The sequence below is a fragment of the Vigna radiata genome, chromosome 6, assembly GCF_000741045.1.
Source record: "Vigna radiata var. radiata cultivar VC1973A chromosome 6, Vradiata_ver6, whole genome shotgun sequence".
NCBI classification, from domain to species: Eukaryota; Viridiplantae; Streptophyta; class Magnoliopsida; order Fabales; family Fabaceae; genus Vigna; species Vigna radiata.
In genome coordinates, this window is record NC_028356.1 from 33,793,044 (window position 1) to 33,819,160 (window position 26,117).

At 32.1% G+C, this 26,117-nt stretch overlaps 4 protein-coding genes across 4 annotated transcripts; 2 read left to right on the forward strand and 2 right to left on the reverse strand.

Moving 5' to 3' along the window:
* Positions 1-1,407: 1,407 nt before the first annotated feature.
* On the forward strand, positions 1,408-5,574 carry LOC106763163. Its single transcript, XM_014647370.2, has 2 exons — positions 1,408-2,573; positions 4,624-5,574. The coding sequence occupies exons 1-2, from the start codon at positions 2,073-2,075 to the stop codon at positions 5,263-5,265; spliced, it is 1,143 nt and encodes a 380-aa protein (XP_014502856.1). The 5' UTR covers positions 1,408-2,072; the 3' UTR covers positions 5,266-5,574.
* A 1,429-nt stretch (positions 5,575-7,003) lies between these two features.
* LOC106763918 (UPF0587 protein C1orf123 homolog) lies at positions 7,004-9,704 on the reverse strand. The gene is made up of 4 exons (XM_014648097.2): positions 9,543-9,704; positions 9,337-9,444; positions 8,001-8,168; positions 7,004-7,312 (listed from the first exon to the last, which is right to left on the reverse strand). Exons 1-4 carry the CDS (start codon positions 9,642-9,644, stop codon positions 7,190-7,192), a joined length of 501 nt encoding a protein of 166 aa, XP_014503583.1. The 5' UTR covers positions 9,645-9,704; the 3' UTR covers positions 7,004-7,189.
* A 2,174-nt stretch (positions 9,705-11,878) lies between these two features.
* LOC106763750 lies at positions 11,879-15,196 on the forward strand. The gene is made up of 7 exons (XM_014647910.2): positions 11,879-11,998; positions 12,230-12,316; positions 12,428-12,694; positions 12,960-13,121; positions 13,316-13,369; positions 13,489-13,635; positions 14,778-15,196. Exons 1-7 carry the CDS (start codon positions 11,879-11,881, stop codon positions 15,153-15,155), a joined length of 1,215 nt encoding a protein of 404 aa, XP_014503396.1. The 3' UTR covers positions 15,156-15,196.
* Positions 15,197-15,345: 149 nt separating this feature from the next.
* LOC106765119 (protein EARLY FLOWERING 3) lies at positions 15,346-19,913 on the reverse strand. Its single transcript, XM_014649624.2, has 4 exons — positions 19,418-19,913; positions 18,103-18,953; positions 16,786-16,837; positions 15,346-16,648 (listed from the first exon to the last, which is right to left on the reverse strand). Exons 1-4 carry the CDS (start codon positions 19,634-19,636, stop codon positions 15,644-15,646), a joined length of 2,127 nt encoding a protein of 708 aa, XP_014505110.1. The 5' UTR covers positions 19,637-19,913; the 3' UTR covers positions 15,346-15,643.
* Positions 19,914-26,117: the final 6,204 nt, after the last annotated feature.

The following is a 26,117-nucleotide window of genomic DNA, read 5'->3' on the forward strand; positions in this document are numbered from 1 at the left end:
TCAAAGTTCAAATAACAAGCAAACTCAATTCAATTCTTAAACCGCATAATTCAATTCAAGCATAAACACAATCAAATTAAACCAACATACCGACAACGTCATATTTATCAACTCACCCGTAATAAATCAACTAGTTTTCCTACTTGAAGGACAAAGCAAACAATTTAATGACCCTCATAACACCCTCAAATGCACAAAAAGCTCAAACTACCCATATGAAGAATACAAATATAATCCGGACACATCATTAAGACCGTTAATCAACAAAGACTAGCAAAAAGAACATAATATAAACACTACATCTGAGCCAAAAAGGGCTACGAATAGAAGAAGAACAAACAAATCGAGAAAAAGACAGACAACCAACTCATCTTATTAAAAAAACTCACCAACTGATCTTGATGAATTCACCACAAAAAAAAATCCTACGAATCTTTGATATTCAAAAAATCAATCATAAAATTTTTTAGAAAAAATAGAAAGTGAACTTTGAAAAAAAATTATAGAAAAAATGTGTATTTTTAAATAATAAAACTCATTTATAAATACTATATTTAGATTTTAAATTTTTATTATTAAAATAATTGACTTTTACCCTTCTAAACATATTATCAATTTTAAAATATTATTTTCTAATATGTTATATAAGCAAATATTTAACCAAAAATAGTTTGAATTTAATATAAATAGGCTGATAATGTAAAAATATTTATACAATTATAAAGTCACAAAATTCCCAATGTGATTATGAAAATTTTGTTGACTTTCATATGAAATTTTTACCAATAAATAAACGACTTTGAATCTAATTAAGATAGATTGATAATAAAAAAAAGTATTTATTGTCATGTAACTACAATTTATTAAATGATTTTTTTTTTTCATAACAAAGATAGTAAAATATACCAAACATAATTTTCAACAAGTTGAATTAGAAATATAAAAAAAAAAGAACTTTGCATTAATAGCTTTGAAAATTAAATTCAATTAATTGTATTCTCCTACCTCTAAACGAGGCAAAACGACTAGGGAAGTTACAAAAGTAGACGTACAAGTACAATCATCTTTAATTCAAGAAAGTAAGCAAATTCTTTCAAAATTAAATTACTTCATATATAAATCATGGGTATTTTTTAATCAAATATTGCAAAAAATCTTATTATTTAAAAGAAAATACGTAAAAAATAGTTTCAAAAAATTATGTGTTTTTATATTAGTGTAGAAATATTGCGTAAACAATTTGACTAATTTTTTATGAGAGCCTGAAAGTAAAATTCTCTAAAAATGCCCTAAATGCTTTATTAAAGCTCTGTTCTATGAAAACTCTGTTCCTGTCTTGTCACGAAGGAAAAGAACAAGGGAAGTTACAAAATCAGAGGGCTGATACAGTGAAGTTTGATGCAAAACGGTAAATACACATTAATGTGGGTACAAAAAGGGGAAAGAAAAAATGAGACCAGCTTGAAGATTCTGCATCCTTATTATTATTCCTCACACCCTCATGACGAGGTTGCAACTCTGAATACGAGAAGTCGTAGGAACAGGCAACACTTGACAACAAATCCAGATTCACTCTTTCATTCATACATTTATTTCATCAATTATCTCCAAAATCCACACCTACTAGTCAATAATACTATCTTTGAGTACACTTTTTCTTCTTCTCACTATTCACTCGCTTTCATTCACTCCATTGACTCTGCACCACCCCTTTCATCTTTGGTTGGTAAGATCACCAAAATGGAGAAAATAAAAATCCTGCCTTTAACTTATGTTCTTTAGAAAATCTCTGTTTTGTTTGTTAATACCCATGTGGTGTATCCTTGTTGTTCCCAACATCACATGTTCGAATGTTGATTTGGCACCCCTGTTAGATCTCGGGGTGGTTTTTATGTTGTGGCACAGAAGTTTCTGAAATTTTGATGACCATGTGATGAATTTCGCTCCTTTTTATTCAGTGGTGACTTCCTTCACATTCAAAATTGGATCTTACACAGAACCAAGAGGGTGGTTGCCGTAAAAGATTTTGTTTTTATTTTATTTTTTTGGTTTGATTTGTAATTGTGAGCAAGATGCAATCTAGGGGTGTGGCACTTGAAGAGGGAAAGGAAAGAAGCAGCCAATCGAAGCCTTTGAGACCACTGCGGCTACTTGTGTTGTTTTTTGCTCTCTGTGTTGTGTTTTCGGTCATTAGCATATACACGGTTAAGCATTTTGGAATTGAGAGTATGGTGACTACAATGAGTTCTAATTTTCAGCCATGTTATTATGAGGAGCCTGGTGGTTTGGATAAGTGGATTAGGCCACCTTTGAGCCTGATCCACAATATGAGTGACAAAGAACTGCTGTGGAGGGCTTCTTTTGTTCCAAGGATCAAGGATTATCCATATCCTAGAATTCCCAAGATTGCATTCATGTTCCTGACCAAGGGACCATTGCCTCTGGCACCCCTTTGGGAGAGGTTTTTCAAGGGTCATGAGAAGTTGTTTTCCATATATATTCATTCACTGCCCTCATATCAACCTCAGTTTCCTCCTTCTTCTGTCTTTTACGGCAGGCAAATCCCTAGCCAGGTAAGGCCATATCCATCTTATGCTGCTATTTGTTGATGAAACTGCACTTGCTCTCTTTACCCCTGTAACACCCCTGATCTGAAGTTGCCAATGCTTAATTGCTGCAAGTTTAGTAGTTTAAACTGTATATGTTCATCTCTGTTCACAAATGTTATGTCTTCTTTTAAGTCCTGTTTGTGCTTGTTTTAAGTTTTTTTTTTTTTTTTTTTTTTTTTTTTATGAGAATTTAGCTACTGCTGATGGTGGCATCAATGCATTTGATCATAGTTGCATCTTACTTTCTGAATTCTGCCTTGTGTGGTGATGGATGTTGATTTTTTATCAGTGTTAAGTGCTTAGTGTGTCAAGTTGCTAGACTTTTAGGTAAGGAATTCAGCAAGTCATATCAGTGGATGCAAAACATTCAGGTTGACCATGTTTTGAACTTAGATTCATAATGGGCTTGAGTCAAGGTTGTAATCTTTCAATAGCAGTGTGAGTAAAAGAATCACACATTTTACTTAGAAGATAAAGATAGTTTTACAAGGTGATGTTCTTTTTTTTGATCGGCAAAAAATGTATAAATAATAGAACAGTTGGGGTGCTCTAACCCTTTTACATAAAAAATTACATAATTACAAGGTGATGAACCATGGAATTAGTAAGAACATATAAAACAATAAGTATAATACTACCTAATTATCTATAGCTCGTTACCTGTTTAGAATTGTCCGTTCACGAAATATCATTGTATCTACAAATCTTATGTAGCGTTGCATGTGAAAGACATAGGTTTGAGAGAAAGATAAGAAGATTATCCTGGGAAAAAGCTTGAGCCTTGCTTCCTAGGAGAGTTATGGCAATACTTAGGTAAGTCTGTAGCCTGGGTTAAGATACTGTTCTATTGGATTAATTTGCACATACTTTGGATTTTAAAGGAAGAAAGAAAAGTTAGTTAATAGATTATCATCGTGGACCATTTTAGTGATTGCTAAGCTCAATGGCCTTCTTTTTTAAAATCTTAAGCTATCAGGTTAAAACCACAAGATCGGTTCTAGAACCATTATTGTCCTTAATGAGTAAACAATACACATAAGCACTCTATTTTGTGCTAAAATTCAAATTAATTATGCATTATAAGGGTGGAAAGGATCTAATTCCAAATCACTTGGTTAGTGAGGCTTGAGTATTACAAAGGACTAATGCTCCTAAGTCTACATTGTTAGAAGAAGGCACAATATTAGTTTTATGTCTATTCATGTTCAAGGACTGCGGTTTTCAAACGTATGAAATGGGTAGAGGGAGACCAAGAATGACTCTACGGGAAGTTCTCAAGAGAGATCTTATGATGAATATCTCTAAGGGTTTGGTCTTTAAATGAGACCAGTAGTATTGCATGATCCATGTAATCAACTTCATCTAGTGGCATAATACTGTTGTTGCTTTTCATAGCTATATGGATTTGCAGCCTTGCATATATGATGTTCTTGGTTAAATTAACTCCCTCAATGTTAGCTTCCTAATTGTCAGGCTAACTATCCGTAAAAAACCGATTTCTTAAAAGCCTTCAAAAACATCAACCATGAATTGATTTAACTGGCTGGTAAACTGTAAACCGTTAAGATGATCCTTTTACTTTGAGAATTAGATAAGATACAAGTCGTCAACGCCTAGGATAACATAGCCAGTAATTTTTTCTGTGTTTTTTAATGCTTTGAGTGTCTTTGTTATCTCTGTAATGGATTTGTCAATTTGCACTGGATGGCTTAGTTTCACATAAGTATGAAGCAATGTTTCCATGTGTCCTGTGCATATCCGTAGTATTATGAGCTTCAATTTACATCATGAATGTATTATGAGCTTTTTCATTTACACCATGAATTTGCTGCATTTTAGAATTCATAACTTAAGATTAGTCTTGTGCCACCTATTTTGACCTAAGCTATCTTACATTCTTTTTCTCAGCAGTGAGTTTTCCATCCAAGCATTTAAAAACATGGAAGCTATACTTGTTTCTAACCAATTTACTCTTGAAGCCTCTGATGATGATCTTTTAGTATTTCTTGTGTAGGTTTCTGAGTGGGGAAGGATGAGCATGTGTGATGCTGAAAGAAGACTCCTTGCTAATGCATTGCTTGACATCTCCAACGAGTGGTTCATACTTCTCTCTGAGTCATGCATTCCCCTTTACAAATTCAGTTTTGTCTACCATTACATAATGAAATCCAAACACAGCTTCATGGGTGCATTTGATGATCGGGGTCCATTTGGAAGAGGGCGCTACAACGAGAACATGGCCCCTCTGGTGAACATCACCAAGTGGCGCAAGGGCTCGCAATGGTTTGAAGTAAACCGAAAGGTCGCCATCACCATAGTTGAAGACACCAAGTTCCATCCGATATTCGAGCGATATTGCCGGCCGGCTTGCTATGTCGACGAGCATTACTTCCCGACGATGCTCACCATTCAAGCAGCAAATGTTTTGGCCAACAGAAGCATAACTTGGGTGGACTGGTCTAGGGGTGGAGCTCACCCAGCAACATTTGGAAGAAATGACATCACTGAGGAGTTTTTCAACAGAGTACGAGGAGGTCATACATGTTTGTACAACAATAGAAACTCTTCTGTTTGTGTGCTTTTCGCCAGAAAATTTGCTCCCAGTGCTTTGGAACCTTTGTTACAGATGGTTGATTCAAAGGTATTGGAGTATTGACATATACTGTGTTGTTACTTTCCGTTGAAACTTGAGGGAAAATAGAGATGTAGAATAAAGTGCTTAGATATACTAGCGAGATTTATCATATGGCTTGTGACATCTGTCAACATCCAATTTCTTCGAGATTTATCATATGACTTATGACAATTATCAACATTCAATTTCGTCAAGATAATTGCATTGTTAGAGAGTGCTAGGTGATAGAGTGACCCCATTTCATACACAAGTTGAGTCATTTTTGAATGTACAAAAGAGACATGTTTGATCATACTTTTGTTTAATATTAACTTCATGGATCTTTGTTCTTCTCTTTTTTATATTTTAAGGTTTTTACAGATTGGAGATTATGACACGATCGGTCAACCCTCTTCTCCTTAATTTGACAAAAATGAGAGAGATATGAAAAATAATGGAAGCACAAAAAAAGTATTCTCATGAAACAGTAAAGACTGAAACTTTTGAACTCAGTGTAAGGAAATTGATTAAAACTATTGTTTTATGAAACTTAGAAAATACACTAATTTTTAGACTACCTCTTTAATTTGAAATCTAAACATGATGTTTTTTTTTTCTTTTTTACGTTTCTGGTTTATTTTTTAAGAGACTATTATGAAATGAGATATGTGTAAGGTGAAGTCATGTTTTAAAATATAATTTCGATTATTTTTAAGACTTAGGTGTTTTTTTTTTTTTTTTGAAAATTAAAATTAAAGTCCTGCTTTAGAATATGTTTTTTTAGAAGTTGTGTTTTAAAATTTAGCTTCTTTATTCGAAGTGTATTTTAAAATTCAGCTTTTCTGTTTGTTGAATTTTAAAATGGTTTAATAGGTTCGGAGGTCCTTATATTTGGAGGTTTGTTTCAATTGGATCCTCCAATTTTTGAAGTGATCAATTAGGTCTCTAATTTTGTCAATTTGAATCAATAAAAGTCTTTCTATTAAATGCAGTTAACACCGTGAAGTTTTTGAACATGTGGCACGCTGACGTTTCCAGGTGACATCGTTTGAAGTGCATAGGTGGATTATAAAAGGGTGAAATCCCTAAATTAAAAGGATGAAATCCCTAAATTAAAAGGGTGTATTTGAAGGTAAAATCCCTAAATTAAAAGGGATTTCACCCTTTTATAATCCACCTATGCACTTGAAACGGTGNCACCTGGAAGCGTCAGCGTGCCACATGTTCAAAAACTTCACGTTAACTGCATTTAACTTTTATTGATTCAAATTGACAAAATTAAGGACCTAATTGATTACTTTCAAAATTGGAGGACCCAATTGAAACCCCCAAATATAGGGATCTCCGAACCTATTAAATCTTTTAAAATAGGATCTATTGTTGAATTTTAAAGTCACGTTTTTAAAAAACTACATCAAAAACATAAAGTGTTTATTTGACAGAAATGAAAGAAACAAAGGGGTGGTAGAGAAGAGAACAAGTAACATGTCAGATGAATGAAAATAGAGATTGTTTGATTTGAAAAACAATATCTACATATTATTCATTATTTATATTGCATTTTTCTTTTGTAGATTGTTATTTTACTTCTTAAAAGTTTAGGCACGCACTAATATCATAAAGAAAAGTGTCAAATTTGTTTTATTCAGACTTGTTATCATAGGGAAAAACTGAAAAATAAATAAAAATAAAGATATTAATAATCAAATTTAAAATTTAATATTTGGCGTGGTGTTGTGGTGTCATGTCCAGTGATCCCAATGAAAAAGTAAACTTCATCAATCACACGGAATTCGAAGCTGTTTTTTTTTTTTTTTCTCTTGAAGAAATACAAGGTTAACATGTAACGTTAGAAGATTCCACAATTTCTTGCCTGATTAAGATGCAACCCAGAGCTCAAAAGCTCATCTGGAAGAGAACAGTCAATTTATACATCAAGAAAATGTTTACACAGCAAACCAGTTTTCTACTTTGTCACTTCAAAAGTAGCTCGAAGATCGGATATCATGACTGGGCATTCTCCCTTCTCGTCATAGTCAGCATATTCTCCACTTGACAAGTCAACATTCTCAAATTTGGTTCCCTCAAGCTTCAAAATTCAGCTTGCATTAGTCAGATATGACCAACATGCAGAAAATTATGATATTACCAAAATTATAGGACGTGTTAAAAATATGGCTATAGGGTTAAATTACAGGTTTCTGCACCAGGAAAATATAGCACTGTACAATTTCGAATGAAATTTTATTCAAGAGGGTAGAAAAGGGCTGTGTCTTGCAAATTGTGATGATCGAAACTATTTAGAAACTAATCACTCTCCCATATGTAATTATAGGTTTAATTTTTTAAGACTGGAATAGAAGATTTTGAGATTAATCACATCAAATTCATCCCAGTTTTTAAGTTCTTAGAAAAACATTACAGACATCGTTTCCAGTATTGATAACAGTGAACAAAATAAATTGAATCATTAACAGTAAGCATCAAACCAAAACAAAGGAAGCACATGTTTCAATGCAGAAGAGTGGGTATAATGAGATATTTACAATGCCCAGCATATATATCAGCAACACTGAATAATCAGAAGAGATCGGACACATGATGCCATTAAGCTAACGTATTTGTTTTCAATAGAGGAAAGTGAGTAGATGAACTATATATACAATACAAACTCATATGCTTACATGTCAGAAGCAACAATGAACAATCAAAAGAGACCAAATGATGTGACAACAAAAAAAATGGAAACATAGAATGAAATTAAAAAGGATACTCACCGATTCAACTTTCCATCCATCACCGAATACAAAATCTACTGGTTCATAGCCCCTGCAGTCAAATAACATCAATGGGGCGTACTTCCCTGATTCACTGATTTCCTGGGTGAGTGGTTTACCTTTGCCTTCGATCATGGTTACAGTGCCATCCCTGCCACAAAATTTGCACTACATACCAAATAAAGGATACTAAGAAACCACCAGCTGCAGGAGCAAAGAGTTTAAAGAAGCACAAATGAAAGGAAACACTGTATTGAGTGCTTATCATTTTAAAGCTATGCAGCAGAATCACATAAAATTTTTAGAACCTTTCCTAATACGTCAGAGACAGAAAAATAACCACATCAGTAAAAGCCCAATCATGCTAAACGAATAGAATTCTGCTCAGTTGGTGTTTCTTTAATGCACTTGGGTCATATTTGGATAAAATTATCCATAAGTATTTATAAGAGAAAACATAATCAGGTAAAAGAATTAAGCTTCTCACATAAACTTCAACAGAAAGCTCTTTTCATTTAACTTTTCAAAAGCCTAAGGCACATAAGTTCGTTCGTTTTAGATTATAGAGAAGTTCAAGTCATTTTACATTTTACCTCTTTTTTCAACTACAAATATTTATAGAGAAGTTTATCCAAATATAGTTTTATTTCACCTAATAGAAAAAAAAAAGTCGATGAACCCTAACAGTGAAGATGCAAATTCTAGTATAGTGGAGAGTTTCACTTGTCTTTTCTACCGTTCATAAATACATCATAAAAGGGACACACTTAAAAATTATATATCTCTAAAAGTAAACACGTAGCATTATGAATTGAGAAAAACTGTTTTTTGATAGCCAATGAGAAAAAGATTTTATGCACTAACAGTATAAGATCACTTCAATGGTATGTTTACATTGTGCACTATCTTTCAAACATTAACGAAACTAAGTTTGTTACTTTTCCCCATAGTCATCTTAAAACTCAAACCAGCAACAGTTTATGATTGGATAACGATGTAAAACTATTTTAAAGGTGTGCATGATTACTAAATTCTTGTCAACATATACAAAGATGAAAATCACAAGAGGTTCCTAAGGCCATTAATTCCGATGAGGAATGCTGAGATAAATTTTATCAGAAATCATCAGAAGAGACTAATTCAAAAAGTAGCCAAATTTTGTGATTACCAATAAACTATGTGAGAGTAATAAGAACTTGAACTGATAAATGTGTAAGAGACTCATGCGAGAATCAATCACAATCTTTCAGGGACTATTAAATAAACGGATTTATTGAATTGGGAAATGAAAAAACTATTGATGAAACGCGAGCAAAGGGTGAATCAATTAGGTTACCTTTTGAATGAGATGAGTGGTGCCCTTTCCAACCGGAAGAGGAACGGTGTCGTTTAAGAGGACGCATGTTTCTTTCTGGCTGATTTCTCCGCATCTCCCACATTTCAACTATTGATTGCAACAACAGAACGAAAATGAAGATCTGAAAGAAACTAAAAAAAGTTGAATTTGATAAATTGGAAGAGATGAAGGAGATAGAAAGAAACCTTGAAAAAGTAGGAGAAATTGGGATCATCGCAGCCACCTTGGGGTTGAAGATTGGTGAGATTCTCAAGCTCCGCAGTGATCATCAACGTGAAGTTCACCATTTCTCTCTCTGACACAGGAACACTTCTGCTTCGGGTATTTTGATGTTTTGGATGATTCTAGACAGTATAATACGAGAGTAATAGATTCATGTAACTAAATTATTACTACATATTTATTAATATATAATTGTAGTATAGTTAAATGGTAATAAAAATGTTTTTAATATGTAAACTATATTTTCAATTTAAAATGAAAAAAATATCTATTGTAATTTTTGTTTTAGGAGTGTCTCGATTATCTATTATATTATGGTTGTATATATATTTTATTCTTTTAGGTCTTATTTATTTCCATGGATTTGATAGAGATTAATTGAGTGGATTTAAGAAAATTTGAAGGTAATTTTTTATTATTGTTTATTTGCATGAATTTAGAGGCAAATGAGAGTGAATTTGGAAATAAAGTTTGCGAGAATTAGTATATAATTTAATTTATGTGATAGATTAAAAAATTTACTTCCAAATCCACTTTCACTTATCTTCAAATCTATTCAAATAAACTAACAACAAAAAATTCATCTTCAAATCTTCTCAAATCTTTTCAATTACTCTCCTCCAAATTCAAGTGAACAAAACCTTAATTAAATTATATTAAGATTTTCTTCATTCATGATTATTAATGAAATTAATCAACATGACAAACTAGATAAAATATTATAAAGAGTAAATAAACACTGAGTATCAATTGCAAAAAGAGAATAATGAGAATAATTATTCTGAATTATTCTCTCTTTTACTAATAACTCCAATAACTCCCATAGTTTTAATTGGAAACACAAAAAATATAATTTGTAAAATATATATTTTTGAAATATAAAAAGATTAGTATGAAATAGTTGAAAAAGAGAAATATTAACTGAGATAAAGTGTAAAATATATATTTAAAAGAGAGGATGAAGAGGATATTAAAAATAATGTAAATGATGAATTTGATTTATTGTTAAATTTGTTCTTAAAAGTACATTTTAACAATAAAGATTGAGTCATATTTCAGAAAAAATGTTTGAAAAATTAAATTCATCTTGAAAATTAAAAAAAAAAGTCAAAATATCAAGAAAAATTATATAACGAAAATTTGTATCTATATAACAGTTTCTCATATTTCATGTGAAGAAGGTACTTGTACCTAGGACAAAAGAAAATTCAATTTGTAATATTTTCTCTTAATTTTAATTTTGGTTTCTATAGCTTTAGAATTTTGCAATTCTCGTCCCTTTATTATACATTTATGGATTTAAGTCCAATATAATATTAAAACTATTTACTTATATCTTATTTGCTAATTATATGTTTAAAAGTATTTCTTATATACATGCTTAAGTAATATTATTTTCCAAAATCACTTCACCTTAAACCAATTATTAACCAAAATCAAATTTACAGCTCATTTAAACACACAAACAAATGGTTGAATTGAAATTGGAGTCATTTCAAATCTCTCACCCTTATACTAAAATAATTCATTTAATATTTTAACATTTATAATTGATGAAATCAAAATAAAATAAAAAAAGTTAGTCAACCTCCTAGTATAAATTAATAATGTGTAACATAATAATATTTTTATTTTGATATAATTTATAAGAAATATATATTATATATATTTTTTTGGGTTTCTTGCTTTAAAAGTTTTAATTTTTACATATTATTATTTTGATATAATCTATAGGAAATATAATATATATACATACATATATATATATATATATATATATATATATATATATATATATATATATTTGCTTTAAAGGTTTACTTATTAAAATGTGTATGTTGATTAACTTTATACATTTTGCATTAATGACAAGTAAACTATGTTAATTGTGTTCATGATAGCAAGTCTATAAAGAAAAGAAAAAAAAAAAAACCCAAACTCACTAGTGGGCCAGACCAAACTTGATTACACTTGATCCACGAGCACCTCAAGTAATTGTGGGTTTTCGTTTTCTGCACCCGAAGATTACTAAATGAACCTATGCATTATCTATTTTTTACATAGGTATGAATTCATGGTGTAAACATAAGTTGAATGACTCAGACGGTAACTCATGCAGACACTACTACCTAACTTATAGTTAAACCATTAATGTATATAATTCATGACCTCAATTCACGAATAAATTGCATATCTTCAATTTCAGTGTCGTGACTCACTTTGCAACATACAAAAATTATCATTGCTAATTGAAATTTGAATGGGAAAAGTGTTGCACTTTTCTGCCATGAGATCCACAATGTTCATTCTCTTATGGCTGCTAACCACAGTCCATGGTGGCTCTCTATCAAGACTCAAGATTTTGGAAGTTGAGAGAAAATTAAAGTATCTCAGAAGACATTCCTTAAAAACTATCAAGGTAATTAAATCTATCTTAATCATCCTTCTATTGGGTTTTTCTTAATGTTGTTAAACACCTAATTAGTTCTGTAATTAATCAGCCATTTGATCAAATCAGATATATACAAAGTTAAAGTTTACTTATGTTTATAATTTTGTAGACTAGAAAGATGATTTTGATCCTTTTTAAAGACTAAACACATAATTAAGTCTTGATTTATCATAACATCATTTTTTTTCATGTTTGTAGAGTGAAGATGGAGATGTAATTGATTGCATTGCCATTAATAAACAACCAGCATTTGATCATCCAGCATTGAAGAATCACAAAATTCAGGTAAGTTACATTTTATTTATGACTATTGTCATTCAATAATCTCATATTATTTAAAAAAAATTAATTTAAATATATTTTTTTCCTTCATCCCTCTTAATACGTATATATCAGATGGCTCCTACTCACCTAACAGCTGGATCAAGAACTTCAAGAAATGGAAAAAATGCAAATGAATCTTTGAGTGTGACTTCACAAGTGTGGCAGAAAAGTGGAAAATGTGGAAAGGGAACAATACCAGTTAGAAGAATAAGAAAAAGAGAGCTATTGAAGGCTCATTCAATTGAAGAATATGGAAGGAAGAAGCCAAGCTTCTCTCACCATCAACATGCTGAACTGAATAAGAATCTTGATTCCTTTGTTCAACTTAAAAACCACTCTGTAAGTTTTGTTATACTAATTGCACTATATATTCAATACCACAATCACAAGTTTTATGTCATTTCTAAAATAGTAGTTGGAAGTCCATATGGACTAGAAATAAAACCATTTAAGTATATATAAGTAGATGCAAACCTCATCCTATAAACTGTTTTTGTGGGGTTGAGTTAGGCTTAAAACTCACTTCTAACAACAATAATATCATATTTAAACAATCTTTTTTTGTTTTTCACTATCTTCTTTACTCACATTTTATGTGAAACAGAAGGCAATATTGTTTACAGTTGGTTACCGTTATTTGGGAGGAAAAGCAGATCTGAGAGTGTGCAACCCTTTTGTTGAAAAGGATGATGAATACAGCATTACTCAAGTCGCTCTCTTAACAGGCCCATACAATGACTTTGAGTCTGTTCAATCTGGTTGGGCAGTAAGCATTTCTCTCTTTATACATCTTTCTTACTTTAAAAACTAAAGAAAAATAATTTTTTTAACAACCTTTTTACAATCATTTACGTGTTAGTTTTTTTACAATCATTTACATATTAGTCTCTTTCAAATATACGAAAAAATAAAAATAGTGACACATAATCTGTTGTAACATGTTTTTAAAACTTGCAACAGGTGAATCCTAGTGTATATGGAGATAGACAAACTCGATTATTTGTATACTGGACGGTCAGTTTTGCAATTCCATCAACCCTAAAATTGAACTTAACTATCTGTTACATTATATTTCAATTCTTTTAATCTCTATAAAATGAGGAAGATTTAATTTTAAACAGCATGTTTTGCAGGCTGATGGTTCAAAGAAAAGTGGTTGTTTTGATCTAACCTGTCCTGGGTTTATTCAGACAAGCAATGAGATTGCCTTGGGTGCTGCTATACATCCAATCTCAATTCCTGCTGACCTTCCATACGTAATAACAATTTACATCTTTAAGGTTAGTCATATGTTTCGTTATAAGGGAAATCATATATATAATATTTTCCAAACACTCTAGAAAACTAAAAAAAAAGTAAATTTTTCTTATTATTTTTCTTAGATAAATTTAGGATTTGTCAGTGATTTGGTTTTTATATTTAAATTTTTTATTAATTTTGTTTATATTTATTGTTGATTCAATTAATTTCTTTATTTGTGTAAAAAGATTTGATGTGTCTCTTAGGTTATATTGATATTAACACTGTTTTGAAATATATAGTATTAAAACTTAAGTTTATTATGTGTCAAATTTAGGTTATTTTTTATCTTGAAATTCTCTTATTTTAATATGTGACATCTTTCAAGAAAAAAATATTCAAATTTTGATATTTGACAAACTCAGATTTTAACAAAAATAATCACATCGAGTATTTTTTATAAATATAAGAACTTTGAGTTTTTTTTTTTATTTTATTTTAAACATAGGACTTAGTTGAGTAAAAAAATATAAAAATTAAAATAAATCAAAAATATAAATATAGAAATCAAATTATTAATTAAGTCATAAAATACACTATTTTCAAAAAAAGGTAAAAAAAAAGTAAGAGAAATGAGAAAACAAAAAATTATTACTTTTCTTAATTAAGTTTAAGTTTGTTAAAGTGGAGATTCATAAGAGAGAAACTACACAATATAAATTTAATTTATTGACACACTTCTAACTTAAAATATTAATTAAATAAATTTTAGATTTTTTTTTTCTAATATATTGTTGAACTTTATCATTTTTATTCAGCATGAAACTTAAACTTATATTAAATATTTTTTCTTTTAAATGTGAATTCTTTCATATTAATACATTTCATTGAATTATTCACACTTGCATTTCCAATAAAGTGAGCATCATAAAACACTTCAAATTATTCATAAATTTAAGGAATTTGAATTTAATAAGTCATGAAGTTGAAATCAACCTATATGAAGAGACATTAAGATACCATCAAATCCAAAACATTATGAATTTAGGTTTGTATATATTTTTTTCTTTATATATTATTCATTTCACTTGTCTCCACCTAACATGAACTCTCAAGAATTGTTAAAGTATAAAAGATAAACTTTTCCTAATTTATTTTTCTTTATGGTTCTGATTTGCATTAGGATCCCTATACCAACAATTGGTGGGTGCAATATGGTGAGAAGACCTACATAGGTTATTGGCCACCGGAGTTGTTTAAAACAATACTTTACAATGCACAATCTGTGGAGTGGGGTGGTGAAGTTTACAGTACAAGCATTGGACAAACTCCTCACACAGCAACACAAATGGGCAACGGCCAATTTGCTTCAGTTTTGGAGTTTTCATCTGCAATAACAAGAATGAGAATTCATGACAACTCTGAATTCTTGAAAATCCCAGAATTGGTTTATGATTATTCTGATGAATATAATTGCTATGATGTTTGGTACATGTCAGATTACATTGATGATCCTCAATTCTATTATGGGGGTCCTGGTAGAAATCCAAAGTGCCCTTAACTTATTCATAATTAATGCTTCAACCAATTACATGTTATAGGAGATAATGTATTCAATATTTTGGTAACATTTTTCTGTTAAGTTTTTGCAGTAACAATGCTATTTAACTGTGTCAAACACCAGTATCCACATTTCAATCTAATGCGAACCTTTTTCAGCTAGTAAAATGAAAATGTAGTGCACAGGGAGAGAACATCCACTAATATTGCATTTGATTATTTTTAACATTCCATACAGTTACAACAATATCTACAAACGAATATGCTGTAACAAGGACAAAAACAACAGAAAAAGTGAATAAAGTAGCAAGATAATACATATAAAACAACAACAAAGTACAGGACTTGACGCACTGTACAAACTCATCTCGAAGCCTGTCTTGTGCCACATTTAGACAACACATGTCCCATTTTCACTTCCAACAGAGTTTAGTATTTATAGCTTTTGATTTTCACATTTCTGAAGCAGAACAGAACCATAAAACATGACTACACTAAATCATGCTGCTTTCTCTCTTCTTGAATGGATTGAAATATTCTAGCAGCTGATTCTGTCGCGGATTTCCCGTTGTGTGGAACGACTTTGATGACTTGTGTTTGCTGTTTGGTTTCAACAGAGTGAAGAGAAAGAGAATGTGCATCACTTCCTTCAGCAATGTTCCCTGTTCTGATTTCCTGTGGTGTTTCACTAGGAGTGCTTGCTGTGCTCCCTTGTAATCGTCTCTCCTTGGACACGCGAAGTTTCTTGACATGTGACACGGCTCCATTCCTCTGAACTGGCAAGTTGGATGAGCTTTGGTTATGTTGAGTGTTAAAACTGGCTCCCTCAACTGATGAATGACCATTTTGAACATGAGAACCTTGTCCGGCATACTGGTTCACATGTTCCACAGCTGACCCTGTTGCTGCTTGATTCACTACTTGCATGCCGTAGGGGGAGAAGTAGGTGTGGTTGGGCAGAGAAACAAACGGTGACACCCCGACTACTTGATGAGAAGCTGGAAATTGAAAGGCAGGATTCATGAAAGTAGCCCCGAGAGGTGCTTGTCCGAATGGCCCGCCACATCCTGCAGGATTCGTTCTGGTAAATGTCGGCCCGGGATATGGCTTGTAGACAAGCCCTTCGGAAGGAGACATGATAGGAATTAACCACTGATGTTGAGGTGATTGATTGAAACTCCAGGGACTTGTTCTATTATCGGAAGCCACATCTGCCTGGTGTGGAATTCCTGAAAAAGGGGTGTGATTTGTAAGGTGGCTACCATTTTTTGGGGACGAAAATGAGGTTTTCTTCTCAACTGCATTCTCAGCAGAACATTCTGTTTTAAGGTTCTGCTTTTCAGAATTGTTTTTCTGCTTAGGAGTTTGTTGCTGGGGGTTTACGACAACTTGCAATGAAATGGTTTTGGGAGTAGACCCCTCCAGAGGAAATTTCCCCAAGAAAGCACCATCTTCAAGCAAAACATCTGGGGATGAAGCAATCAGCTGTTGAACCTGTTTAAATAAAAAGAATTAATGTGCGAATGTGTATGCACAGACTTGAAGGGTGAATCTCCATGTCTGTGTGGAAGTACATGCAATAAAAGTTAACACGCTTCCCATTTCGGGCTAGCAGAAGAGATCAATTTTACCTTGATCAGTCTGTGCAATTCAAACACTTGGACAGCAAACACTCTCTGTTGACTGTAGAGAGGAATGGGAGTTCAATCAAGAAAATTACACAATACTCATCCAAAAGGTAAAAACTCCTCTAAAGTACAAGTGTTTTACACACTTTCTTACTTTGAAGGAGCCACATAAGAATATACCTCACAGCAATTGCTTAATACTCATCCAAATGGATAAAGCTCCTCTGAAGTAAAAGTACTTTTACATAGTTTCGTACTTTGAAGGAGCCAAGTAAAATATCATACAGATGGCAAATACGAATATAGCTCATGGAAGACAAACACATTTCATAATTCATATGAAATAGTTGTGTAATTTACTTGTTTCTGGTTAAAGACTGCACTCAACCATGAAGTTTAAAGCGTGCAATGTAACATAGCCATCTTCTTTTTTAGACATATGGATAACAAATCATATAAAAGATATCTCATGCATATGAACTATTATATGGCTACTTAAGCTAAATGTCCCAACTTGAACACAGAAATTAAGACACTGACAAATGGGAGAAGAAAAAAAGAGAGCAACATTCCCCTTGTTATAAGTATAACATCTATTAACAACTCATCCCAGCATCATATACTCTCCAATTGTCCCTATACTCCGTTGGATCATCCTGCATTTCTCAGTCCCCTTCTTAGCCCAAGTCCTTCAGTGCAGCAAGGGCAAGTGGTACAGTAAGGAAACTCGCCCCAGTGGTCACATGGAGAACCAAGTAAGAGGAAACCAAGAAATGAATATTTCCAAAGAGTGAAATGATCCGTTATCAGCCTGTCATAAGGTTAACCCTTCGACACAGTACAATATTTTAAGACTGCTCACCATCCTGTTTTAAGACGATCCAGTATCCACCATTAAAAATTTATTAAGAACTTTGAACATACAAAAAACCAATTTAGAAGGGACCCCAAGATGATCAGATTTTCTTTCTTCAGAGCCACATTCGCTACTCCTCGAATGAAATGTAAATATACAGGTTATTTACCTAGTGTAGGATGTAAAGCATAAACCAAACAAATGCAGTTCTACAGTTTTAGATACAAGAGAAAGGAAAAATACCTTCATTGAGTGGCAATAGGGAAAAGGTTTAACATAGCTTAGCAACAAGTTGACTTTTTTCTATGATAACTTCATAATATACATAAATCACAAATACCATCCAGATGAAGCATGTAGAAAAACAGTATCATAAATTAGTGAGAAGTTTCACGAGGAAATAGTTGAAATTTGAAATCACCACACCACAGAAAAACCTGCTGCTAACCATCAACATGACTTACTTGGCAATTTTTCGCCTTGCTTTCCAGAAATGTTTTTGACCTAATATCCCTACAACATCATCAGGAGAAACTATCAGGCTTGATAAATTTGTTACCGTGGAGATCTTCGAGACATCACCACTTCCATCAAAATTTCCCTTCTGTAATGGACCTTCAGTACCAACATCATGATATTCAACATCAACACCATCGGTAACCTCAACTGGACAGGTTTGGTTTACTGCAGAATGAAAACAGCTTTTTGGTACAAGGGCATTTCCATTATCCATATCCCTTGTAGAGTTAAGGAGATCAACGTCAGCGGATTGGTGCCCAGCCACACATTCCTGCTGTAGACAACCACCATCCTGATGTAACCTGCTTATACTTGGGACAGAACAATCCTGATCCTCTTGATTTGGAATCACCTTGGCTTGCATCACTAGACTGTCAATAACTTCTCCACTTGATTTGTTTTTAACAGACATTTTTGGTTGCTGTCTACTTGAGCTTACATGTGGATGTGTCTCATTCCCACTCCTCACATGCTTTCTCATGTCAACAGGAAGGGAACCAAATTGTGCTGGATCTCTTTCACCATCATTTTGCACTGAAACTGAGCAAAAATTACCACCACCCAAAGGAGTGAATTTTTTCCTATTGATCGCTTTATCATTAGAGTGACCAATCCTTGAGCAAATGTATGCATGAACATCATCTTCGTCTGCTCTCTTTCTCCTTTCTAGCTGCACCAATGAAGTATTTGATCTCGATCCATCAGATTGGCGAGAAACATAACTTTCAGCTCGATGAGCAGGTGTTTGCGAAGGTAAACGAACTGGGTAGCCATAACTTCTCTCATGCCCACTTCCCTGAATATATATTAATTCTTATTAGAAATTAACACAAATTCATTTGCAAACCTTCACCAAACAACTCAATTTATAGGCGTATTTTTTCAAATCTTACACTAAAACAACAAACTCCAAGGCATATCATAAAAAGGTTCATCGTTAAGAATCCCCTAAATAGCTAAATTCCTTATTTAAGCCGAACACGATCTGATAAGAGGTGATTCGATAAACCCAACATAATATCTTAGAATTTGAGATTTGACCTAACCCAATCCTGCAAAACTGAGTTATGAGACAAAGGCTACCCCTAATGACATACTATCTTAATTCTTTATCTCTAATTAAAGTTAGACTTGCTTTTTCCCCAAAAATCTCAAGCTTAAGTTAAGCAAGTAAACCACAACAACACAAACATTTTCCAACTTAGATTAAGCAAAAATAAAAATTGAATGAAGAACAAATACACAGAAGCCAATCCTCACCTGGGTTGAGGAAGTTGGTGGAGCAACTAAGTTAGAAGATGAATTTGGTTTGAGTGGCAGAAGGCGTGGATTGAACCTCTGAGAGGGAACACTGAGTTGTTCATAGAGGGCCATCTTGTTCCTTGGTGGTGCTCTTGGCCCTCCTTTCTCTGCATCATTTACATGCAGCCTCGGAAACATTGGCCCTGCCACCTTCTCATCGTCGTTCCCTCTCTTCATCTTATCGAAAAATCTCTTCTTTTTCTTATCCCAATTTGCACCCACAAAGAGAAAAAAGAGAAGGAATATCTGAATCGAATCTGAAAGCAAAATCTAGCAAGAACCCAGATGGGGCAACGAACTGTGATCAGAAAGCGAAGTACGGAAGAAAAAACGGAACAGATGAGTTAGGGATTCTCCACAGACATTGCTCCGAGGTAATAGAAAGAGAGAAATAGAAGAGGAAAAAAGTGCGCTCTTGTGGGCCCCACTACAGCATATCTCTACACTTGTTTAGATTTTCTTGCCTAGATTGTTCTCTTCTTGCTTCTTTCCCCTTTTCTAGTTACTATCATTTACTATATTAACTAATAACTACCTTTTTTGAGTTTTTTAGAATTAAACAAATCACTTTTTTTCTTAGGATTGGATTTACATTCACTTGGTTTAATTTTTTCATTTAAAATTGGGTTTTTTTAATTGAATTTTTGGATTTGTTTAGTTTTTTAGTTCGATTTTCTCATTTGAATGTGGTACTTTTTATAAGTTGAGATTATATTGGATACTATCATAACTTTTTCGACCTCTTAATCTAATATATATTACATAAATCATGAAATAATTAAGTATTAACAATGCATTTTGTATTAGTGTGGATATTTATGGCTTATTGGTATTCATGTGAAGAAAAAACTTGGAAAAGACACATAAATTGAGAATGAAATTCAACATAAAAGATATAAAATATTAAATAAGACTCTTATTTTAATATTAAATTTATATTAAGAAGTGCATTATAAAAAATAAAGAAGTTATAGATTTTGATAATTTTGGATTGAACCAAATTTTCAAAGACTACCTACTACCACCCAGCTGTAGTTTCCGTACCTTCCTCTTCTTTGATTTGAAGATACCTAAACGCATAAATAAACCTACTAAAAATTTATTTTCCTTTTTACTTTAAAATAGTAACATATATTTTTGTTGAACTTAAAACAGTAGGTTTTTTTTGTCTTCATTAATCTTAGGAAAGTTAATGAGTAAACAATTAGTTTTCTAATAACAAATGTTTTTAAACATTCACTTAATGGTATAATAAGAATGACTTGTTCGGTTTGTGATTATTATTATTTTTTTAATTAGTGAGGATAAATGACCTTTTAAATTCACATATAAAATAATTTTTATTTAAAAGAAATAAATAATTTGTTAAAATAAATATCCTATATAAGATATTGCACACTTTATATATAGTTATATGTTATAGAGATAATTCATTTACTATTATTATTGAAAACATTGAGTATAAGTTTGTATTTTTATAATGATAAAAAATAATAAAATTATTATTACTTTATTATTATAATAATTAAATTAAATATAAATAATTTTTATAATTTTATTGTGAATAGTTTTTATTTATTTTATAGGTAGTTTGGTAATAAAAAATAATAATAAAGTTTAAAAAACAATTAAATTAAAAAAAAACATTTCAATTAAAAAAAAACTAATGAAATAATTACTTTAATTAAAAAAATCATTTAAAAGGTAAATTTGAAAATAAATATGAACACAAAAAAGGAAATCATTTAGGAATATATTTTATTAAATAAAAAAATTACTTAGAATTAACAGATTACTTTGATATAAAATTGTAAGACAATAAAATTTTAGAAATTTTTTTCTTTAATGCAATATTCTTCTTATTTACTCGTGGTTCACTTGATAGCGAAGTTTAAACTTGAAATCATGGAAATAATTGAGTCATCTCCATGAACCGTTGATGTCATGAAAAGGATAAATTTTTGTTAGGTTGAATCATGGGAAAAATTTCGGGGACTTGTCTTTTAAAGGATAAAATTTGGTCTCGCTTACAAATTTGACTTTTTACATATTCTAATTAGAATAAAAAAAATTAAATATGTTTTTAGAATCTATATTTTGGAGTGATTTTGGTTTTAGTCTATTTTCAAACTATGGTACAATTTAGTCTTTCAATCTTAGAAAAAATCTGGTTTTAGTCTTTTTTACCAATTTTTTTTTAACTTTATTTGTTGTTTCAAGCACGTTTCTTAGTTAACCTTGAAGCAAAAATGTGTCAAACATTGTAAACAATCCAAACGCTATAATGAAACATGTTTGAAACAACAAATAAAGTTAAAAAAAATTGGTAAAAAAAACTAAAACCAAGAGTTTTTTAAAGTTGCAGGACTAAATTGTACCATAGTTTGAAAATAGACTAAAACCAAAATCGCCCTAAAGTATAGGGATTAAAAACATATTTAACCCTAAAAAATAAAGCTTGTTTGTGGACATTGTGCAAATTTACTTTTACTTTAATAAAACAATTATATTAACGAAGCGTGAATATGAGTATGGATACTATTTTATTTTGTAAATTAATTTTAAATTTGATGTTTTTGTGTATTTTTTATATTAGCAAATATATATTATATTAAATATGTTTAAAGGTTCAGAAAGAAAAAATAATTTTATGATTAAATTTAAATAGAGTAAACGTTAAAAAATAATTATCAGAAAGTCAACATGTGTGTAAATATATATTATATTAAAAGATGTTTACGGGTTGAGAAAAAAAAAAAAAATTATAATTACATTTCGACGTGTGTGCTATAATGCAAATTGGTATATTGTTTGTTAACAAACTTGTTTAATCAATATATTTTTAAACTCATATAATTAATATATAGAATGAATCATTTAGTGATTTGTGCTAAACTCATTCAATTAGAGTATCACAAAGTTGTTTAATCGGTGTTTGTTGACACTTATCTAAAATGTATTGTTTGGAGAAACTTGTATTGTATTAATATATTTGTCTAATTTATATATAGATAAATGTATATAATGTATATTAATAAGGTCATCTTATAAGTGTATGTTATTGGTAGACTTGTATAATGAGTGTTTAGACAAATTCTTTTAGTGAGTATTCTTAAACTCGTGTAATTAATGTATGAAATGTCTCATTTAATGAATTTTGTTATACTTGTTTATTGATTGAATGGATTTTGATGTGTGCTGTTAGACTTGTTTAACAAATGCATTGTTAGACCCGTTTGATTTTTTTGTTATATGTGTTTAATCAACGAATGAAATGACTTGTATAACTTTTTTGCTATACATATCTAATTAGTATATGGATAAATTTGCTTAATGTATATTTCTAGATTTTTCTAATGTTTTTGGCTATAGTAATCTAATTAGTGTATAAATAGATTGATATAATGTGTATTATAAGACGCATTTAATATTTTTTATTATGTTAATTTAATTAATGAATGAAATTACTCGTCTAAATTTTTTTGCTATGTTCCTCTAATCATTATATAGATAGACTTGTTTAATGTACATAATTAAACTTGTCTAATTTTTTGTTATACTCATCTAATAAATGTATAAACAAAATTATCTAATATTGTTAAACTTGTCTACTTTTTTTATATTCATCTTGTGTGTGTTTATACACTAATCTAATGAATGTAGGTCTAATGTATGATTTTATACTATCTAATGACAATATTGTCAACACTCAATTTCGTCCGGGCGACTAAATACCATACGTTTTTTTTTACCTTATTTTATTTTATGTCTTTCATTAATTTTAATTTTGTTTTTATTATGTTATATTATTTTATATTATTTAATTTTTTATTTTATTTGCTTTTTTTTCTTGTATTTTAATTTTTATTATTTAGAGTTATTTTACTTTATTTCTTTTTTCGTTCGTTTCTTTTTTCTTGTTTAGTTTTATTTTTATGTGTTTATGTTAAAAGCTACTTAAAAAAAAATAAAAAAATAAAAAAATAAAAAAATCTAAAAAAAAAAGAAGAAAGGATAAAAAGCAAAATCCCAAAGTCAATTAGCAACCTGTAGCTTAGAGCGGTAGGCAGCAATGTTAACGTCCAAACAAGAGGAAGCAATACTTAATACATGTATATTGGCAGTGGCAGTAACGAAAGATTGATTCTCTTCCTGAAACTCCTACGTAAAAGACTTTGATTCTCTTCCTGAAACTCCTACGTAAGACGCAAAGATTCATCAAAGGAGAAAGATTTTTGAACANCTTTTGCTAACTGATACAATTAATACATGAGAAGAGGAAAAAGACAAACTTAAAAATCCTACAGGGGACAGAGGGAAACAGAGATTTCGACCAAAAAACTGCCTAGAAAGAACAAAGGGAACGAGAGATCCTGAGGGACCATCACAAGAAGAGCACAGAGAGAACACTCGGGCAATTATTATTCAGATTCAAACACTTCACCACCACAACGAGAGGAGATCCAACACCATTACTCACCATCAGATAACGTTGGAGACCCAATACCATTGCCATCACGGATCATCACCGCTCGGGAAGAGCACCTCACGNCCAGAGAAGGGGAGAACCATTTGACTTCACCAGTTCTTTGAAGCTGCGAAGGTAAGTCATCCTACACCTAAGCTCTTTGGTCATACTNGGCTGTATGCTCGTGTATATGCTTCCCTTGGAGATGAATGAGTGATGTTTGATCCATGAATATAGTTGTGTTGTTTTCTTGGTGACACCCTCTGCTAATCAAAATTGCACCCCAAAATGTAGTTTTTGCAAGATTCATTAGCATAACTTACAATAGAAAATAGGCATATACTCCCCCAACATCAGGGCCTCAATATTCCCTTTCCCTGCATCCAGAAAAGGCTCCAAAAAATGTAATAAAAAGCAAACAGAAACAGCAGAGGCATTCATATNAGTTCTCATACGAAAATAGGAAAGGGAAGTAGTTTTTCCCTCTAGCGGACCATACGCTTGTCTGCCACGGCTGCCTTCAATCTCAACATCACCTTTCCCCACACAGGGAATAGGGTTCTAAAGCGTGACCAACACCTTTAGCAAACCGAAACCAATGCCCTTTGTGCATAACCCGAACCTGCACACGACCCTGTTATCATCATCAACCTTCACTTACACCGTGAAGACCCATATGGTTATCTTCCTGCGAGAGAAAAGCCTAACCCCTTTCACTGCAGATTCACCATCTTCCTAACCCAAACCCCCTCTTGCTTAACCGCTTTCCATCCTAAGGCATTCTTCACCTGAAACCAAATAATGAAACTAAGTCCCCCACTGCTGCTCATCTTCAATCACCAATGGAGGAATTGAATTCTTAAGAAAGGAAACCACTACAAAGCGAAATCCCAAGCAATACAGAGAACAAAAGAAGAGAGGAGAGAAGAAACTGGTCGTGATCGAGGAAAAGGGTTTGCTCCTGTGATGGCGGCGGCATGGACGGGTCACTGAACGAGAGGATTTCTCCTTTGGGCGAAGATTGGAAAGGAGAGAACCCGGCGNCGATCGGCACACCGGTGGCGCCTTGGACAGAGTAGGGGCTCTGTCACGGTGGCTGGCCCAGCAGGTTGACGACGGCGTGCGTGTGGNGGTGGAGGATGCGAAATCGCTGCTCTCTCTCGAAGGATGTGGTGGCGCCGNCGAAGCCAAGGCTGGTNGGACGGNGTGGTGGCGAATTTGGTCGGAGGTGAAGACGACGGCAGCACCGGCGACGCTGGGAGACGCCGGTAGCGCCGTGGATTGCAGTTCGTGACGGCTGGTTGGGGAGAGGAACAGCGGAAGTGGAGGAGGCTGCCTCTAGGGTTTGGTGTTCATGGAGAGGAACTTGAGTCTCTGGAATGCACAAGTGTTTGAAATGAGTGAAATGAGTTAGAATGTGGGAACCCCTAAGGGTTTTCCAAATCTGAGAAAGGAAACAGGCCTTGGGCCTTTTGATTCAGCTTATATATAAAAAAAGGGAATAAAAAACCATTCCCCTTTGCACCCCCATTTTTCCAATTCGCAGCCCCCTTCATCTCCTGCTTGGGTCACTGGGCCAAGTAAAAAAAAACGGACAAAAAAAAACAAAATCCTTTCTGCACCACCGTTTTCTCCTAAGCCGCACTCCTTTCTCATTGGGCTTAGGCCCAATCTGTTATCAAAAACGAAAATTGGTTCACAGCCCTTTGTTTCATATTCACACTCCCCTGCCACTTGGGTTTAGGCCCAGTTGCTATCAGAAGCAAGATTGGTTTGCACACCCTATTTTNCCCTTTTCACTCCCTTCTCCTATTTAATTTAATTGNTTTTTATTTTATTATTTCATTCTTTGCTTTATTTGCATCTTTAACTTTATTTTTTTATTATTATTTGTCTTTCTTTTTTTTTAATTTATTTATTTATTTTATTTTTCCTTTTTTCTTTTAATATTTATCTATCTTTTAAATAAATAAATGCTAAAAATCAACAAAAAATTATATTAAAAGGTTTAAGCACCAGTGCGACCATTCTGTCTGCCTTGTGCTAAAAACTTTTTCTATCCCCTTTTAAAAAAATCATAAATCATTTTAAGAGGTTTAAGCGCAAGTGCGACCATTCTGTCTGCCTCGTGCTAAAAACCTTTTTCTTCCTCTTAAAAAAAATCAACAAAAAAATTGTTTTAAAAGGTTT

What these genes read in the sequence shown, in the direction of transcription:
- LOC106763750 (XM_014647910.2), top strand. Translation starts at nt 11,879, where the DNA reads ATGTTCATTCTCTTATGGCTGCTAACCACAGTCCATGGTGGCTCTCTA. An exon ending in ATTCCTTAAAAACTATCAAG is followed by an intron (nt 11,999 to 12,229) that starts GTAATTAAATCT and finishes TCATGTTTGTAG; the next exon opens with AGTGAAGATGGAGATGTAAT. An exon ending in TGAAGAATCACAAAATTCAG is followed by an intron (nt 12,317 to 12,427) that starts GTAAGTTACATT and finishes CGTATATATCAG; the next exon opens with ATGGCTCCTACTCACCTAAC.
- LOC106763918 (XM_014648097.2), bottom strand. Translation starts at nt 9,644, where the DNA reads ATGGTGAACTTCACGTTGATGATCACTGCGGAGCTTGAGAATCTCACC. An exon ending in ATTTCTCCTACTTTTTCAAG is followed by an intron (nt 9,445 to 9,542) that starts GTTTCTTTCTAT and finishes TGCAATCAATAG; the next exon opens with TTGAAATGTGGGAGATGCGG. An exon ending in CCACTCATCTCATTCAAAAG is followed by an intron (nt 8,169 to 9,336) that starts GTAACCTAATTG and finishes TTTGGTATGTAG; the next exon opens with TGCAAATTTTGTGGCAGGGA.
- LOC106763163 (XM_014647370.2), top strand. Translation starts at nt 2,073, where the DNA reads ATGCAATCTAGGGGTGTGGCACTTGAAGAGGGAAAGGAAAGAAGCAGC. An exon ending in GCAGGCAAATCCCTAGCCAG is followed by an intron (nt 2,574 to 4,623) that starts GTAAGGCCATAT and finishes TTTCTTGTGTAG; the next exon opens with GTTTCTGAGTGGGGAAGGAT.
- LOC106765119 (XM_014649624.2), bottom strand. Translation starts at nt 19,636, where the DNA reads ATGAAGAGAGGGAACGACGATGAGAAGGTGGCAGGGCCAATGTTTCCG. An exon ending in CACCAACTTCCTCAACCCAG is followed by an intron (nt 18,954 to 19,417) that starts GTGAGGATTGGC and finishes ATATATATTCAG; the next exon opens with GGAAGTGGGCATGAGAGAAG. An exon ending in GCAAGGCGAAAAATTGCCAA is followed by an intron (nt 16,838 to 18,102) that starts GTAAGTCATGTT and finishes TCCTCTCTACAG; the next exon opens with TCAACAGAGAGTGTTTGCTG.